At 28.6% G+C, this 18,050-nt stretch overlaps 1 protein-coding gene across 1 annotated transcript in view; it reads left to right on the top strand.

Annotated features, from left to right (window-relative positions):
* The first annotated feature begins 6,058 nt into the window (after positions 1-6,058).
* LOC139843822 (serine carboxypeptidase-like 18) overlaps positions 6,059-18,050 on the top strand; it is a 35,063-nt gene continuing 23,071 nt past the window's right edge. The window contains exons 1-8 of the mRNA XM_071833981.1: positions 6,059-6,189; positions 6,292-6,437; positions 6,593-6,669; positions 6,767-6,889; positions 7,028-7,130; positions 15,256-15,293; positions 17,758-17,859; positions 17,940-18,026. Of these exons, the coding sequence (XP_071690082.1) occupies positions 6,059-6,189; positions 6,292-6,437; positions 6,593-6,669; positions 6,767-6,889; positions 7,028-7,130; positions 15,256-15,293; positions 17,758-17,859; positions 17,940-18,026 (807 nt within the window). The remainder of the gene's footprint in view (positions 6,190-6,291; positions 6,438-6,592; positions 6,670-6,766; positions 6,890-7,027; positions 7,131-15,255; positions 15,294-17,757; positions 17,860-17,939; positions 18,027-18,050) is intronic.

Below are 18,050 nucleotides of genomic sequence, written 5' to 3'. Positions count from 1 at the left end.
CTTTTCCATGTTTATATATATTAATTGAGATTTATATTTACATGATTAAATGTTTCCAACATGTTAAGCAATCAAACTTGTTAAGACTTGATTAATTGAAATATGTTTCATATAGACAATTGACCACCCAAGTTGACCGGTGATTCACGAACGTTAAAACTTGTAAAAACTATATGATGACATATATATGGATATATATATAGTTAACATGATACTATGATAAGTAAACATATCATTAAGTATATTAACAATGAACTACATATGTAAAAACAAGACTACTAACTTAATGATTTTTAAACGAGACATATATGTAACGATTATCGTTGTAAAGACATTTAATGTATATATATCATATTAAGAGATATTCATACATGATAATATCATGATAATATGATAATTTAAAATCTCATTTGATATTATAAATATTGGGTTAACAACATTTAACAAGATCGTTAACCTAAAGGTTTCAAAACAACACTTACATGTAACGACTAACGATGACTTAACGACTCAGTTAAAACGTATATACATGTAGTGTTTTAATATGTATTTATACACTTTTGAAAGACTTTAATACACTTATCAAAATACTTCTACTTAACAAAAATGCTTACAATTACATCCTCGTTCAGTTTCATCAACAATTCTACTCGTATGCACCCGTATTCGTACTCGTACAATACACAGCTTTTAGATGTATGTACTATTGGTATATACACTCCAATGATCAGCTCTTAGCAGCCCATGTGAGTCACCTAACACATGTGGGAACCATCATTTGGCAACTAGCATGAAATATCTCATAAAATTACAAAAATATGAGTAATCATTCATGACTTATTTACATGAAAACAAAATTACATATCCTTTATATCTAATCCATACACCAACGACCAAAAACACCTACAAACACTTTCATTCTTCAATTTTCTTCATCTAATTGATCTCTCTCAAGTTCTATCTTCAAGTTCTAAGTGTTCTTCATATATTTTACAAGTTCTAGTTACATAAAATCAAGAATACTTTCAAGTTTGCTAGCTCACTTCCAATCTTGTAAGGTGATCATCCAACCTCAAGAAATCTTTGTTTCTTACAGTAGGTTATTATTCTAATACAAGGTAATAATCATATTCAAACTTTGGTTCAATTTCTATAATTATAACAATCTTATTTCAAGTGATGATCTTACTTGAACTTGTTTTCGTGTCATGATTCTGCTTCAAGAACTTCGAGCCATCCAAGGATCCGTTGAAGCTAGATCCATTTTTCTATTTTCCAGTAGGTTTATCCAAGGAACTTAAGGTAGTAATGATGTTCATAACATCATTCGATTCATACATATAAAGCTATCTTATTCGAAGGTTTAAACTTGTAATCACTAGAACATAGTTTAGTTAATTCTAAACTTGTTCGTAAACAAAAGTTAATCCTTCTAACTTGACTTTTAAAATCAACTAAACACATGTTCTATATCTATATGATATTCTAACTTAATGATTTAAAACCTGGAAACACGAAAAACACCGTAAAACCGGATTTACGCCGTCGTAGTAACACCGCGGGCTGTTTTGGGTTAGTTAATTAAAAACTATGATAAACTTTGATTTAAAAGTTGTTATTCTGAGAAGATGATTTTTATTATGAACAACAAACTATATCCAAAAATTATGGTTAAACTCAAAGTGGAAGTATGTTTTCTAAAATGGTCATCTAGACGTCGTTCTTTCGACTGAAATGACTACCTTTACAAAAATGACTTGTAACTTATTTTTCCGACTATAAACCTATACTATTTCTGTTTAGATTCATAAAATAGAGTTCAATATGAAACCATATCAATTTGATTCACTCAAAACGGATTTAAAATGAAGAAGTTATGGGTAAAACAAGATTGGATAATTTTTCTCATTTTAACTACGTGAAAATTGGTAACAAATCTATTCCAACCATAACTTAATCAACTTGTATTGTATATTATGTAATCTTGAGATACCATAGACACGTATACAATGTTTCGACCTATCATGTCGACACATCTATATATATTTCGGAACAACCATAGACACTCTATATGTGAATGTTGGAGTTAGCTATACAGGGTTGAGGTTGATTCCAAAATATATATAGTTTGAGTTGTGATCAATACTGAGATACGTATACACTGGGTCGTGGATTGATTCAAGATAATATTTATCGATTTATTTCTGTACATCTAACTGTGGACAACTAGTTGTAGGTTACTAACGAGGACAGCTGACTTAATAAACTTAAAACATCAAAATATATTAAAAGTGTTGTAAATATATTTTGAACATACTTTGATATATATGTATATATTGTTATAGGTTCGTGAATCAACCAGTGGCCAAGTCTTACTTCCCGACGAAGTAAAAATCTGTGAAAGTGAGTTATAGTCCCACTTTTAAAATCTAATATTTTTGGGATGAGAATACATGCAGGTTTTATAAATGATTTACAAAATAGACACAAGTACGTGAAACTACATTCTATGGTTGAATTATCGAAATCGAATATGCCCCTTTTTATTAAGTCTGGTAATCTAAAAATTAGGGAACAGACACCCTAATTGACGCGAATCCTAAAGATAGATTTATCGGGCCCAACAAGCCCCATCCAAAGTACCGAATGCTTTAGTACTTCGAAATTTATATCATATCCGAAGGGTGTCCTGGAATGATGGGGATATTCTTATATATGCATCTTGTTAATGTCGGTTACCAGGTGTTCACCATATGAATGACTTTTATCTCTATGTATGGGATGTGTATTGAAATATGAAATCTTGTGGTCTATTATTATGATTTGATATATATAGGTTAAACCTATAACTCACCAACATTTTTGTTGACGTTTTAAGCATGTTTATTCTCAGGTGATTATTAAGAGCTTCCGCTGTCGCATACTTAAATAAGGACGAGATTTGGAGTCCATGTTTGTATGATATTGTGTAAAAACTGCATTCAAGAAACTTATTTTGTTGTAACATATTTGTATTGTAAACCATTATGTAATGGTCGTGTGTAAACAGGATATTTTAGATTATCATTATTTGATAATCTACGTAAAGCTTTTTAAACCTTTATTGATGAAATAAAGGTTATGGTTTGTTTTAAAATGAATGCAGTCTTTGAAAAACGTCTCATATAGAGGTCAAAACCTCGCAACGAAATCAATTAATATGGAACGTTTTTAATCAATAAGAACGGGACATTTCAGATATTTCTCTTTAGAATTATGATTGTCTGTGAAGACAATGATTTTCGTGTCTTGACGAAGTTCGATGAGGATGCAAGTTTTGTTTCTTGGGAGATAATGTCAACGGCATGAAGATGAAGATCTTGAAGTTGTCGTCGAGGAAGCATATACGTCGGTTTTCTTTGCAATGTGGAAGTATGGTTATCTTTTTTTTATCAAAAAGGTGGAGATTTGTTGGTTATTTTTTTAATAGGAAAATAATATGGTTATTTGTCCCACATGGTGGATGGAAGAAATGAGGAGTAAACTCCTTATGTATAAAACAAAGTTGTCCCACGTAGGTGAGTGGAAGAGGTTGGATGTGAAATCCTTAGTTATAAAAGGAGTTCATGGAATTCATTTCAACTTGCACCAATTAATACACTCTAAGTATTTGATTATTTCTTTCTTTCTTACCTTTGTTTGAGAGTTGTATTAGTTTAATACTTTGGAGAGTGTAGTTGACTTAAGAGAGTTGTCTATATCATTGTAACAATTTGTGATATAGTGTATTTCTCTATTTGAAGGCCCGTGATTTTTCTACTGTTTTAGAATTTCCATGTTAATTTTTTGTGTTGTTAATTGTTCTTATTTCTTTACTGTTATTGTTGGGCTGAGTGGTGGGAATTAAAGATACCGTAATTTTCCAACAGATTCGGATGGATACAGGCGATTGATCCATCATTGGACTATATATATTTAGTCAGGTCGTCATATAATCTTAGTGATATTTGTTTTCCTAGTAATTACTTAATGAATTAAATACGTCCTGGCTAGATAATAAATCTCCTGTATAATACTCCATAAATTAATAAATAAATTTTTCAACTCAAGTTGTGAAATCGGAAAACAAAATTTAGAAAGCGTAGAATTGTTCCGTATCAATTTAAATGTGTACTTTGAATAAGCTTATCATATATTTTATAAAAAGTGCAATCATTATTATCAATCATAATTTCATCTTTGTAACCCAACAATTTTATTAGCGATATGGAAACATATGTATTTGTAAAAGTAACTAGTGTGTATAACTAGCCCATCAATTTTATTAGTGAGTTTTGTGCTGCTTCAGATAGTTGGTCGAGGGTGCTTAGTTCCAATGGCAAATTCTATGTTGCAAAATGTTCTCCATTGCTTGACCACAAGCTGCTCGCGCAAAGTAATATTCTCCATTAGGTTTCGCGCAAAGTAATGTTCGTTTTGTCAATCAGTAGGAGAACTCAGACCATATATTTACTGCATGCAGGTTCACGATTCCATAGCTATGTTATTAGTTCTCTATCCTAGTGAACTTGTGGTATATCTATATTGGCATATTGCCCATTAATTAAACTTTGCCCAGCTTTTCAAAAATAACAAGCATGAATAAATCCACATCTAAAATAGAATTAGCGGAGTACATACTTAAAAATGAGTTAGGTGCGCTTAAAGATTATAAAGTATGTGGGAATGTGCCTAATGTCATGTAAATCGACCAAAGGTCAAGTATTATAATTATAATTAATACTGTAAATTACTACGCGGAGTATGAAATTATCAATGATAATGATGTGATTTAAATACTAGGAATTAACTTTAAATTAAACTTTACATAAAATAAAAGATAAAAAAGCAACGTGATGGGTTAGGTGTGTCATATATGACATTAATTTATTTAATTTCAATTTTTAATCTGCTAATTTATAAAAACGAGAAATGTCATATATTGACCAAAATTTATATAGTAATTTATTAAGAAATTATAGATTATGGATGATATGATGGAATTAAATTAAATTAAATTAAATTTTACATAAAATATATAAACCCACGTGATGTGGGTAGGTGTGTCTTTAAAAGTATATTTAAATCCGGTAATAATAAGAAATTAGACATGATTTATGTAGTGTTGGAGCTAATTGATTCATTATGTCTTACATTGAAAAGTGAAAGAAACAAATGTGCATATATAAGCTTATAAGAACCTCTCTCTATCACCAATTGGTTTTAGAGTAATGTGGAACTTATGAGCTTATATGTTATAGATGGTGGTGGACCTAAAACGATCATACAAATGGTATCAAAGCCTGGTTATAGCCAAGATGTGTGGACGGTGCAGAATGGTAGCGGAGGTTCAAACCGAGATGACTATGGACGTGACCGAGGAGGAGGTCGGGTTTTCGGGAAGAGTCGAGATGGTATTGAACGTGTCGGTGGAAGTAGCGAGGAATGAATCGATTAAGGGGTGATTGTTGGAGCTAATCGATTCATTATGTACCACACCGGTAAATGAAAGAAACAAATGTGCATATATAAGCTTATGAGAACCTCTCTCTATCACCAATTAGTTTTAGAATAATGTGGAACTTATGAGCTTATTATTATTTATTATTTATTTGCTTACATCATTCAAAAATGATGATTGCATGGAGCAATTCATGCTCTTCGTTGGTCTTACTTCTTTGTGGAAAAACTCCAACAACAAGTTGAAATATTAAAAAAGATTTCCACACGATTCAAAAGAGGCATCATTATCATTATTATAATTCTAATTTCTAATTTCTAATTTCTAATTTCTAATTTCTATTTCTAATTTCTAATTCTAATTAAAAGAAAAACAGATTTCGACACGATATATATATTCACGTAAACATAAAATAATATAACCAAAGATGATCAGTAGTGCAAGCTGTATTATATTATACTTAGTTTATTGTAATTATTTATATGTTTTTTATATTTGGTCTGAATGATCATTGTTCGTTATATATAACTGAGATCTACTCTATTGCATCCATAGAACTGATCAGTGTTGTGATAAATAATGGAGTCAAGCTACATAAGCTTTTCTCTTTCTATCATCTTCATATATCTAATAACATGCTCAAACTCCAGGTCAATTGTCAAGAACCTACCAGGTTTTCCTGGTGATCTTCCTTTCACTCTAGAAACTGGGTGTGTACGTTTTAAATATATTTGTTCTTACTAAACAATCAATATGTTCATATTGAGAAATTGAGAACATTAAAATTTTGTTAATGTTTTTTGTGTTGTTAGATACATTGGTGTGGAAGCAAACAATGAAAGTCAATTGTTCTACTACTTTGTTGAATCATCAAGAAACCCATATGAAGATCCACTTCTTGTTTACCTCACTGGTGGGCCAGGCACTTCAGCATTTCTCCCTTTCCTCTATCAAATTGGTAAATTTGTTTCATCCACATATATTTATTTACCTTCAACACATTTTTTGCATCTTGTATCACAGTATAAGGTAAATCAGATTTCATTCATAAGCTATTACATTTGAAGATGGACTAACCTATTTGTTTTCTTGTTATATGATATGATATTGCAGGGCCAGTAAGCATCCATTTTGATAATTCGACACATGAACACATTAATCTCGTCTTGAATAAGAATTCGTGGTCAAAGGTTTATATACATTCTTGATCTGCATTTAATCATTTCTTTTATGATATAAGCCTATAAACTTAATGTATAACAGTGACATGGTATTAAACTTTTGTAGAATGCTAATGTACTATTCTTCGATCACCTGGCTGGTGTCGGCTATTCGTATGCAACCACATACGAAGGGACAAAGAGTAGCGATTCGAATTTAGCAAAACAGTGTTATCAATTTTTACAAAAGGTAAAAACAAGTTCTGTATTTCCTAGAAGATTGCAAGTATATACTGTAAAGACGTAAAGTTTATGCAAAGTATTGTAGTATAAGTTTAATAAATACTCCGTAATAATTTTATTTCTGTTTTATATAAATTTATAACAGTGGCTTGTGGAGCATCCAACGTTTATGAGTAATCCATTGTACCTCACCGGGATTTCATATATGGGCATGCTCGTACCAATTGTCACTTTAGAAGCCTACCTTGGTGAGAATTATTAAATGGAATAATAATACTCCGTACTTATTATAGTCTGACTATATGTATTTATAAATTAGAAAGTAACTCTACAAACTCTAACGAGTTGTGCTTGTATATATATATATATATATATATATATATATATATATATATATATATATATATATATATATATGTATATATATATACATACTAGGTTTTTGAGCTCGTGCGTTGCACGGGTGTGTAAAAAACCGTGAAAAAAAAAATGTAATTTGCAGTTCATATTAGTATGTAAATAACGATACTAAAAATAGAAAAAGTAAAAGAATTAGTTAAGAGCCCGTGGTGTTAATAAATTTTAAAAATTATTTTGAGTTTAAGAATCCGTGCTGTTAACAAATTTTGAAAGTTGTTTTGAGTTTAAGAGTCCGTGGTGTTGAAAGATTTTAAAAGTTATTTTGAGTTTAAGAGCTCATGGTGTTGACAGATTGTAAAAGTGATTTTGGTAGTGTTAGTAACTTAATGTTTAAATTTTTTTTCTCACCATCAATATCTTTTTAATTATATATACATTTTATAATTTATCATGGAACGTAACATTAGTAACGTCTAAGTTATATTATTTGATAATTATTATATACAATTATTTTTTGAATAAAAGTGTAATCCGCGAGTTTAATTTTAGAAAAGTTTTATTCATTTCAGCAAAATAATATGTATAACTAATATTATAATAGTTATATTTGCGTGTTCATAGATATATTAAGGACGTAAATTGTAGATTCAAATAACTTCCATATTTATTGCTAAAAAGAAATGCTCCGTTAGTAGTACATTGAAGCTCCGTGTCGAATAGAATTTATTGTGTTTAGTTCGTAAAATTATTTTCAGTTGAACGATGATGACAGTGAAACCTAACTCGCGGTTAATAGAAAGATAAATCCGTTAAGAAAATTTGGTGGATTTTGTTTGGTGAGTAAAAAAAAAAAAATGTTTATTTGTAATTAAATTATAATTAATCTTTATATGGAAACATACACACATATATGATACGACTAACATTTAAAATAGAATAAGATAAATATACGTGTATCATATTAAATTTAAATATTAAATTAAAAAGGAATGTTTTTAACATACATACATATACACGGCTATAGATCGACGTTTTATAATAAATTTGTAATTAATTAAATTATTAATTTAATAATATATATAATATAGATATAATATATAGATACAAACATCCTGTCAACCACAATCAAGAAAAACTTTTTCGTTTATATATATATATATATAGTCAAAAGTTCAAGCGAGAACAAAAAAAAAAAAAGACGAGAACTGCGAAAACTTTTTAGTTTACAATGATTTTAAATGCGAGTAGATTGAATCACCCAAATGTTAATGGAGAATAAGAATAAACATAAAATAATTTAAAAAAACTTATGTTTTATCTATATAATCAAATATTTTCTTGCACATGTGCATATTTGTTTGTGTAATATGTGAACATTTTATATAATTAACAATTTAACGTGTAATTTGTGATAACGAACATATATTTGTTAGTGATATAAGCATTAATTAAATTTGCATGTAACGTGTTGCATTTAAATGCATAAACACTATGAATTTAAAAAATTCTCGCCATATATATATATATATATATATATATATATATATATATATATATATATATATATATATATATATAAGATAGGAAAGTATCGTAACAACATTCATCACTAGGATAAGCAAAATTTAAAAGAAAAAAAGAAATTTGAAAAAATTACTATCATATTAGGGCCTTTTAATATGCAAATAAAGACATGCAAAAAATTATATATATAGGGGCATGATCATTGGGGAAGTAACCAATCGGGAGGAAGCAAATTTTTTTGTTTTTAGTTTTTTTGGAAAAAAAATTTCAGGCATTAAGATCACACGAAAATATGAACATTTAAAAAAGACACTTCGTGATGAATGTTATTATTTTGGCGGGAAAATGATCGACAAAAATAACATTCAAAATAATATTGTTCGTGAAGAATGTGAACGTTTTTTTTCTTCATGTTTTGTGAAGTAATATTTAGCCCGATTTAGAGTTTAGGGTTTGGTGTTTTGGGTTTATTCCATAAACCCAAAACACCAAACCCTAAACCCTAAACTCTAAACCGTTCGTGTTAAAAACTCAATCTAAATCCTAAATCTAAACTCTAAATCCTAATTTTTTAAACCCTAATATCTAAACCCTTTAAACCATAATATCTAATCCCTAATATCTAAAACCTCAACATAGGCTCGAAAAACACGATAATTGTTATATATTAATTTTTTGAGCGTTTTTCCGCCAAAATAAATACATTTATCACAAAGTGTCTTTATTAAATGTTCATATTTTCATTCAATCTATAATGTTCGTGAACAGAGTTTTAAAAAAAAAGAAAAAAAAAATAATTTGCCTCCCCCCGCTACCCCCCGATTGGTTACTTCCCTCTTGATCCGACCAATATATATATATATATATATATATATATATATATATATATATATATATATATATATATATATATATATATATATTGAAATGATCTAATAAGAATTATTGATTAAAAAGAACTGTGAGAGTGAACCTAAGGATGTCAATGGATCATATATGGATCGGGTGAGACCATATCCATATCCATTTAATTTTTGTCCATCCATATCCATTTCCACATCCATTTAAATTCAGTTCATCCATCCGTATCCATATCCATTAGATTAAGCGGGTTAATGAATATTCATTGGACATTTAAGAAATGTTATAATATTTTCCTATATACAACGAAAACGAAAACGTAATATAACAAAAAATTAATATAACATGATATAAAAAAATCATTCCATCACAAATGTTTAATCTTTTACTGAAAAGTGAACACATTTTGTTAAAATTACTATTAAACATAGATTAATAGATGAAGGCAAATTTAATTAGTAATCAGAATGTTTGTTAAGATAGATATATATGTTTTATTGTGAGTATTCTTAGTAAATTCATTATATAGTTGCAAACAACATATATGTGTAATGGTAAATGTATTTGTAATAGTTATTGTACATGCGTATATCTATATTTATGTATTTGTATATGCATTTTGGGTGTAAATGAATATATCCATGGGTAAAAATTTTCATCCGTATTCATATTCATATCCATTTAGGTTCATCCATATCCGTATCCATATCCATTTAAGATTATTCATATCCGCTTTAAGCGGATCGGATAGGGTGGATGTCTATTGGATTGGACGCCCATTGCCATCTCTAAGTGAACCAACTTAATAAAAAGAAGTGGGCAGTAAAAAAAAAAAAGAATTAGGATAATTCTTTAGCTTTATCATCCCCAAATCACCTAAAACCCTATTTTCTAAAAAAATCATTCTATATCTCAATCCTCTATCCATTACCTCATGCCTCACACTATTAAAGCTTTAACTGATTGTCTCTGTAATAATTTAACCAACTCTCTCGTAAGTTGGCTAAGGATTTTTTGCTTGATCTGTATGGTGGATTATTGGATTTGAAAGATATCCTTTCATTAATTTCTTCTTGAGGTGCAACAATCTCATTCTTCGCTAAATTATTATACCTGAAACAATTGTCAACATGAACTGACATGAACCACAGGTCCAAAAGTCACTACTTAATCTTCAAAAAATTTAGATCCCACAAATTGGTCACCATCATCATCGTCACCATCATCATATAGAGAATTTTTTTTTAAACGGCAAATTTTATAAAACCCGACCCTCTAGAAAGTCTTTAACAACACCTTCAATTTTTGCACCTTTAGTTAGATTTCTACTAATTTGAACCGAGTTTGAGCAATTACTACTGAGTTCGAACAAAAAATCTTAAGTTCCAACAAAAAAAATGTTAAGTTAGAACAAAAAATGCCAAGTTCCACCATATTTTGTTATGCAAATTTTACTCTACAATTTTAATGTTTATTCTACAATTTTTGTTTTACACATTTTATTCTACAATTTCCGTTCTACGATATGTATTCTAAAATTTTTTGTTATAATATTCCCTATTCGAACAAAAAATCCGAGTTCGAACCAAAAACCTAGATGCAAGTTACAAATTTTAGCTTTTTGAATGATGTACATGAACAATTGGTTGTTCGACCACAGTCTATATTTCTTCGAACTTGTCTCCAAGTTGTTTGAATTTGGAATTCTGACGGTTCTCATCAATAATTAGTTTTCATAGGCCCCATCCCATATATATATATATATATATATATATATATATATATATATATATATATATATATATATATATATATATACATATGTATATATGTATGTACATATATAGATATGTATATATCTATGTACATATATAGATATGTGTATATATATAGATATGTATATATCTATGTACATATATAGATATGTATATATCTATGTACATATATATGTATATGTATATATACATACATATATATGTATATGTATACATACATACATATATATGTATGTATACATATACATATATATGTATGAATATATATACATATATATGTATGTATATATATACATGTATGTATACATGTATGTATGTATGTATGTATATATATACATGTATGTATATATGTATATATGTATATATACATACACATATATATATATATATATATATATATATATATATATATATATATATATCTATACATATATATGTATGTATACATATACATATATATGTATGAATACATATACATATATATGTATGAATACATATACATGTATGTATGTATATATATACATGTATGTATATATGTATATATGTATGTATATATATACATGTATGTATATATTGATATATGTATTTATGTATGTATATATATATAGATATATGTATGTATGTATATACATGTATGTACATACATACATATAAATATGTATGTATATATATACATCTCTATATATATACATATATATATGTATATATATACAAACATATATATGTATATATATACATACATACATATATATACATATGTATTGTCATAACCCGACCTTAACCATAAGGACGAGTACAATAACATATGATTTCATCGCGAGGTATTGACCTCTATATGCGACATTTTTCAAAAACTGCATTCGTTTTTACAATACAAACCATAGCTTTTATTACAAATACAAGGTTTAAACAACTTAATAATGATTATCGTTTAGCGATAATCTTAGACTTACAAACTTTACATGTGATAATAACAATACGACCTCCAACATATTTTACATTACAAATCTTCCGATATGCAGTTTTATTTTTGACACAAATATGCATACTCAAGATCTTGCTTAAATTCAACATGTTGCAGCGGAAGCTTTTAGTTATCACCTGAGAATAAACATGCTTAAAACGTCAACATAAAGTTGGTGAGATATAGGTTTAATGCCGGCAGCGTTATAAACATAGACCACAAGATTTCATATATAAACGTTTTAATAAAAATATTCTAAGTTGTTGAGCACTTGATAACCATACTTAACATTTAATCAACGTCGCATATTCCCTTTATTATGAAATCTTACTACACCGTACCAAGTGTAGTCACCGAAACGAAGTACTGTGCAACCGTTGAATACTGGTCGTCCAGTCCGGTTGGGGTTGTCAGGCCCGATAGATCTATCAACAGGATTCGCGTTTACAATACCTCATGTAAATAATAGTTACCAAGTTACAGGGAAGTATGCCAGTGGTACAACTCAACGTAGAATATATATTTTTAATCACTTGTGTCCATAACGTAAATCATAAAATGCATGTATTCTCATCCCGAAATATTTAGAGTTTAAAAGTGGGACTATATACTCACTTTTGCCTTGAAGGTATTTATCACGACTTGGTCTCCGATTGATATCACAAACCTAACCATATATATAATATATCAACATATTTTCTTTTCAAGTAATCGTTATATATATATATATATATATATATATATATATATATATATATATATATATATATATATATATATATATATATATATATATATATATATATATATATATATATATATATATATATATATATATACTTTTAATACTTTTAATATTTTCTTAGTTCGTAGTTAGCAGTCCGATGTTAGTGGTCCACAATTAGTTGCTTAAATAAAATAAATAAAGACCCCATCGTATTCGTATTGATCAGAATTAATCTTGACCCATGGTACCATGTTATCAAATGACGTGTTGCGTACATAAAGTACCGTGTTGTCAAATGACGTGTTGCGTACAATCATGAGGTCTTATGATTAATCTTCTCGTGTTGTTTACGGGTGGTCCTGAAATATATAAAATCAAATCATAAGTAAATATATATTAAATATTATGTTAATTAGCCAAGATATGATTAATCCGATTTTGTCATAATATAATATATTACAAGTCTTGAAGTGTTTTTAAAAATCAAATTAGAAGGATCTATTTAGTTTGCGAACAAGTTTGAAATCACTCAAACTATGTTCTTGTTGTTAAAATTTTACAACACAAAATAAGATAGCTATATAAATATGAATCGAATAAGGTTATGAATAAGGTTACTACCTCAAGTTACTTGGACAAAGCTACTGGAAAAGGTAAGAAAAATCTTGGAATCAAAAGAGTGGTGGAGTGGGATTGAAAGATTGGAAGTAATCTCCTTGAAATCGGATGACTATATTGATACGTTCTTGAGTAGGTAAATGGAGAGAGATTAGGGAGTGAATTAACTTGAAAGAAAATTGGAAATGAAATTGTATGTGTGTGTGTGCAAAATAGCATGATTATGGGATGGATATATAGGAGATTTAGTTTGTTTTCTTGCACAAAAGTCACACATGAGGTTAAATGGCTGGTTCCCACATGTAACATCATGTCTAGTGGCTGATCATTGAAGTTTATTGTTGGTATATACCAATAGTAAATACGTATAGAAGCTGGGTATGATACGGTTACATATACCCTAGATATACTTGTAGAAATTTTGAGGAATCGGAACGAGAATTCAAATATGGACGGGTTTATAACTGTAAAATAGGCTCAAAACTGGGCTTTTATTTTTGGGTCAAACCGGGCCAAAATAAAATTTTAAGACATTTTTAATAAAGCAATGTTAGCCCAAAAAAAAATTTCCAAGCTGACCTGGCAGCTCGACCTCAGCCAGGGGCTCTGCCCCTTGGACCCCGCCAGGGGTTGCCACCCCTTGGACCCCGCTTATCGGGGGCGCTGCCCCCGACCCCCGTCATAATCAAGATAAGTTCAAACAAGTGTGCACTCCACATAATCGTAAGTATATATGTCAAAGAACGTTACATATAGTTATCGTTTTGAAAACTTAAGTTAGTGGTCTCAAAGTATACTTATAACTCATTGTTGTTAGTTCACAATGAAATGTTAAACCATCCTTAAATCATGTTAAATATGTATAGATATGTACATATACATAATCGTATAATTATCGTGTGTTATATAGTTCGTGATATCATCGGTCAAATTGGACGGTCAAACGTTGTGTGAAACTCTTTTCAAAAACATAAGTCTCAACAGTTTGGATTGCTTATCATGTTGGTAAGGTTTATTTTATGTAAATATTAATCTCATAAGTATAAAATGATCGGAAAAATCCGGGTCGTTACATGTATATATACATACATACATACATATGTATATATATATACATACATATATGTGTATATATATACATACATATATGTATTATGTATATATATACATACATATATGTATATGTATGTATATATATAGATATGTATTGCTATAGTTATATATATATATACATACATGTATATATATACATACATACATATATATGTATGTATATACATACATATGTAGATATATACATACATATATGTATTAAATATAGATATATACATATATGTATTATGTATGTATATATATATATATATATATATATATATATATATATATATATATATATATATTAATTAATAACTTAGCAGTTTGGTTCATATTTTTCATCGTAGCAAAGAAATGGCTAGACACAGTCACATAACCCATTAGGCCAACCTTATCCATTTAAGAAGGCTTTATTCGTATAATCTTATGTTTTCTATGTATCTTTGCAGGTAATGAACGTGGAGATCAACCACAACTAAATATTAAAGTAAACTTTTCCAATAGTTACAAATTTACTCACGAAAATGAATTATACAATGAATTTTTTATTTTTTTTTGAACAACGAATTGTACACTGAAATTGAGCTAAACATTTACAGAAAGTCTTTCACACTGTATCTATCAAATTAATTTCATAACCATAGTTGCATAAGGCTACCCTACTTGTACTTTTTTTTGAAATTTATAAGAATAAAATGATTTCACAAACAAGTACATTTCATAAGGTAAAGTTCACTTTCATGACATTAAAATCCGTAATTGAAATTTCTCAATTTAATTGTGAAACCTGCATTTTTTACCTTGATCAACAAAGTTTATTCAATCCAAAGTTTATCTACTTGATATCTGATGTTAAAGCTAAGGGGTATATTTTACTAGAAAATACTATTAAATACGATACAATTTTACACAAGATATTTAATTATTTATTTACAAATGGGATATACCTAAACCTTGCTACAACACTATAGGCAGTGTACCTAATCGTAGAGTAGTATAGTTTTTAGTAAGTCCGGTTCGTTCCACAGGGATCGACTTATTTTACACTATATTTTTAAACAACTATATTTGTACAAAATATATATTTTTATATATAATAATAATATAAAAGGGGGTTTTACCGTTTAATGACCGGTTTGTCGATTTTAAAACTTTAGTCGCAGTTAAAACCTAATGTAAAATATTAAATAAATAAAAGACTTAATTTAAAGCGTAAAGTAAATAACGATAATGAAATTACGATAAATAAAAGTGCGTTAAAATAAAATTACGATAATTAAAGAGTACGAAAATTAAAAGTGCAATTAAATAAAAAGACAATAAATAAAAGTGCAGTTAAATACAATAACAATAAATAAAAGTGCGATAATTAGAAGTGCAATTAAATATGAAAATAAAGGAATTATGCTTATTTAAACTTCCGTAATCATGATGTTTGACGTGTTGATTTTAGTTTATTCCCATGGGTTAATTGTTCTTTGTCCTGGATTATTTAATATGTCCATACGAATTTGTCCATAATAGTCCATCAGTCATAAATATAAAGAGCGAAAGCCTTCGTCAAATTATTCTTATTCCCGAAGTCAAATATTCCAACTAATTGGGGATTCGAATTGTAACAAGGTTTTAATACTTTGTTTAATGAATACACCAGGTTATCGACTGCGTGTAAACCAAGGTTTTACTACTTTGTTAACAATTACACCAATTACCCTTGAATGTAATTCACCCCTGTTTCAACAAGTCTATTAACTATTAATCCAGTTCCGTGTCCGGTAAAATGAATAATTATTGGTATTTATAGATATCCCGCCCACCGTACCCAGTCAAGCGTATGTGGTTATATATAAATATGTCAAATTATAAGTTTGTATATTAAATTAACAAGGTATTGTTTAGTTAATATAAAACCCATTAATAGCCCATAGTCTAATTTCCACAAGTGTCGTTCTTTTATCCAAACCCCAATTATGGTACAAAATCCAATTACCCCGTCTTTAATTTTTAGCCCAACATCATGAATACTTCGGCTCAAATAAGCATAATAATAACTTAAGCACGAGACATTAATTTAAAAAGGAGAACATAGCTTACATTGATTATTTATCGCGTAGTGGTACACGAACAGAGCTCCGACCTTAAAACCCGTAAAAATAACTTTTACATAACCCAAACTAATCTAATATAACACTAATCTATACTATATATATATATATATATATATATATATATATATATATATATATATATATATATATATATATATATATATATATATATATATATATATATATATTATATATTTATTTATATTATACTACGGAGTATTATTATTATTATGTTCTTTAAACTCGCAGAATTCGTGGCCTTTTATAGGGATTTCTGATTTTTCAAACTCCGCGAGTCGTGGAGTTTTCGGCCTTCAAACTCCGCGAGTCGTGGAGTTTGATTTTCCAGCTCACATCAATTTGGATCTTAGCTTTGCCGACATAATATATAAATAAATATAATATATAAATAATTTTAAGAATTATTTAAATATTATATTATATTTATGTGTATAGTTGACTTGTAATTTTTAGTCCGTTGCGTCGAGCGTTGAGAGTTGACTCATGTCCCGGTTCCGGATTTTCGAACGTCCTTGTGTATTATTTTATATCGTGTACTTTGCGTTCCGCAACTTGTACTCTTGTCATTTTTAGACGTTTCTCATCAATAAATTGAACCACTTGGATTGTATCTTGTACATTTGAGCTTTTTGGTCATTTGCGTCTTCAAATCGTCGTTTTCGCCTTTTGTCTTCGCACTTATTTAATATAAACGATTACAACTTAAAATAGAACAATTACAACTAAATAATTTACATATTGGGAGGATATTGCTACTAAATATATGTTCATTTGGAGCACTATAAATATCTAATTAGTTTTTAAAATTTTGCTTACATGTAGGGCTGCTCAATTATTAGCCCTTTGACCGATAAATTCGGTGATTTTAACTCTAAACTCGAGTTTGTATACCGACGATCACTTATATCAGATAATATCTACGAGGTAACAAAAATATTCATATCAAAATTATGGCACGTTGACTTCACATCATGTTTCAACATCTTATTAATCTTATATATCAGTCTACCAAAGAAGCTTGTCATGGAAACTATGTATATGTTGATCCTGAAAACGTCGAATGTACAAATACTCTTCAAAGAGTGGAGGAAGTAAGTTTAAATCGATCGTTTTGA

The sequence above is a fragment of the Rutidosis leptorrhynchoides genome, chromosome 4, assembly GCF_046630445.1.
Source record: "Rutidosis leptorrhynchoides isolate AG116_Rl617_1_P2 chromosome 4, CSIRO_AGI_Rlap_v1, whole genome shotgun sequence".
Lineage (NCBI taxonomy): Eukaryota > Viridiplantae > Streptophyta > Magnoliopsida > Asterales > Asteraceae > Rutidosis > Rutidosis leptorrhynchoides.
This window is presented reverse-complemented; position numbering and strand designations above follow the sequence as displayed.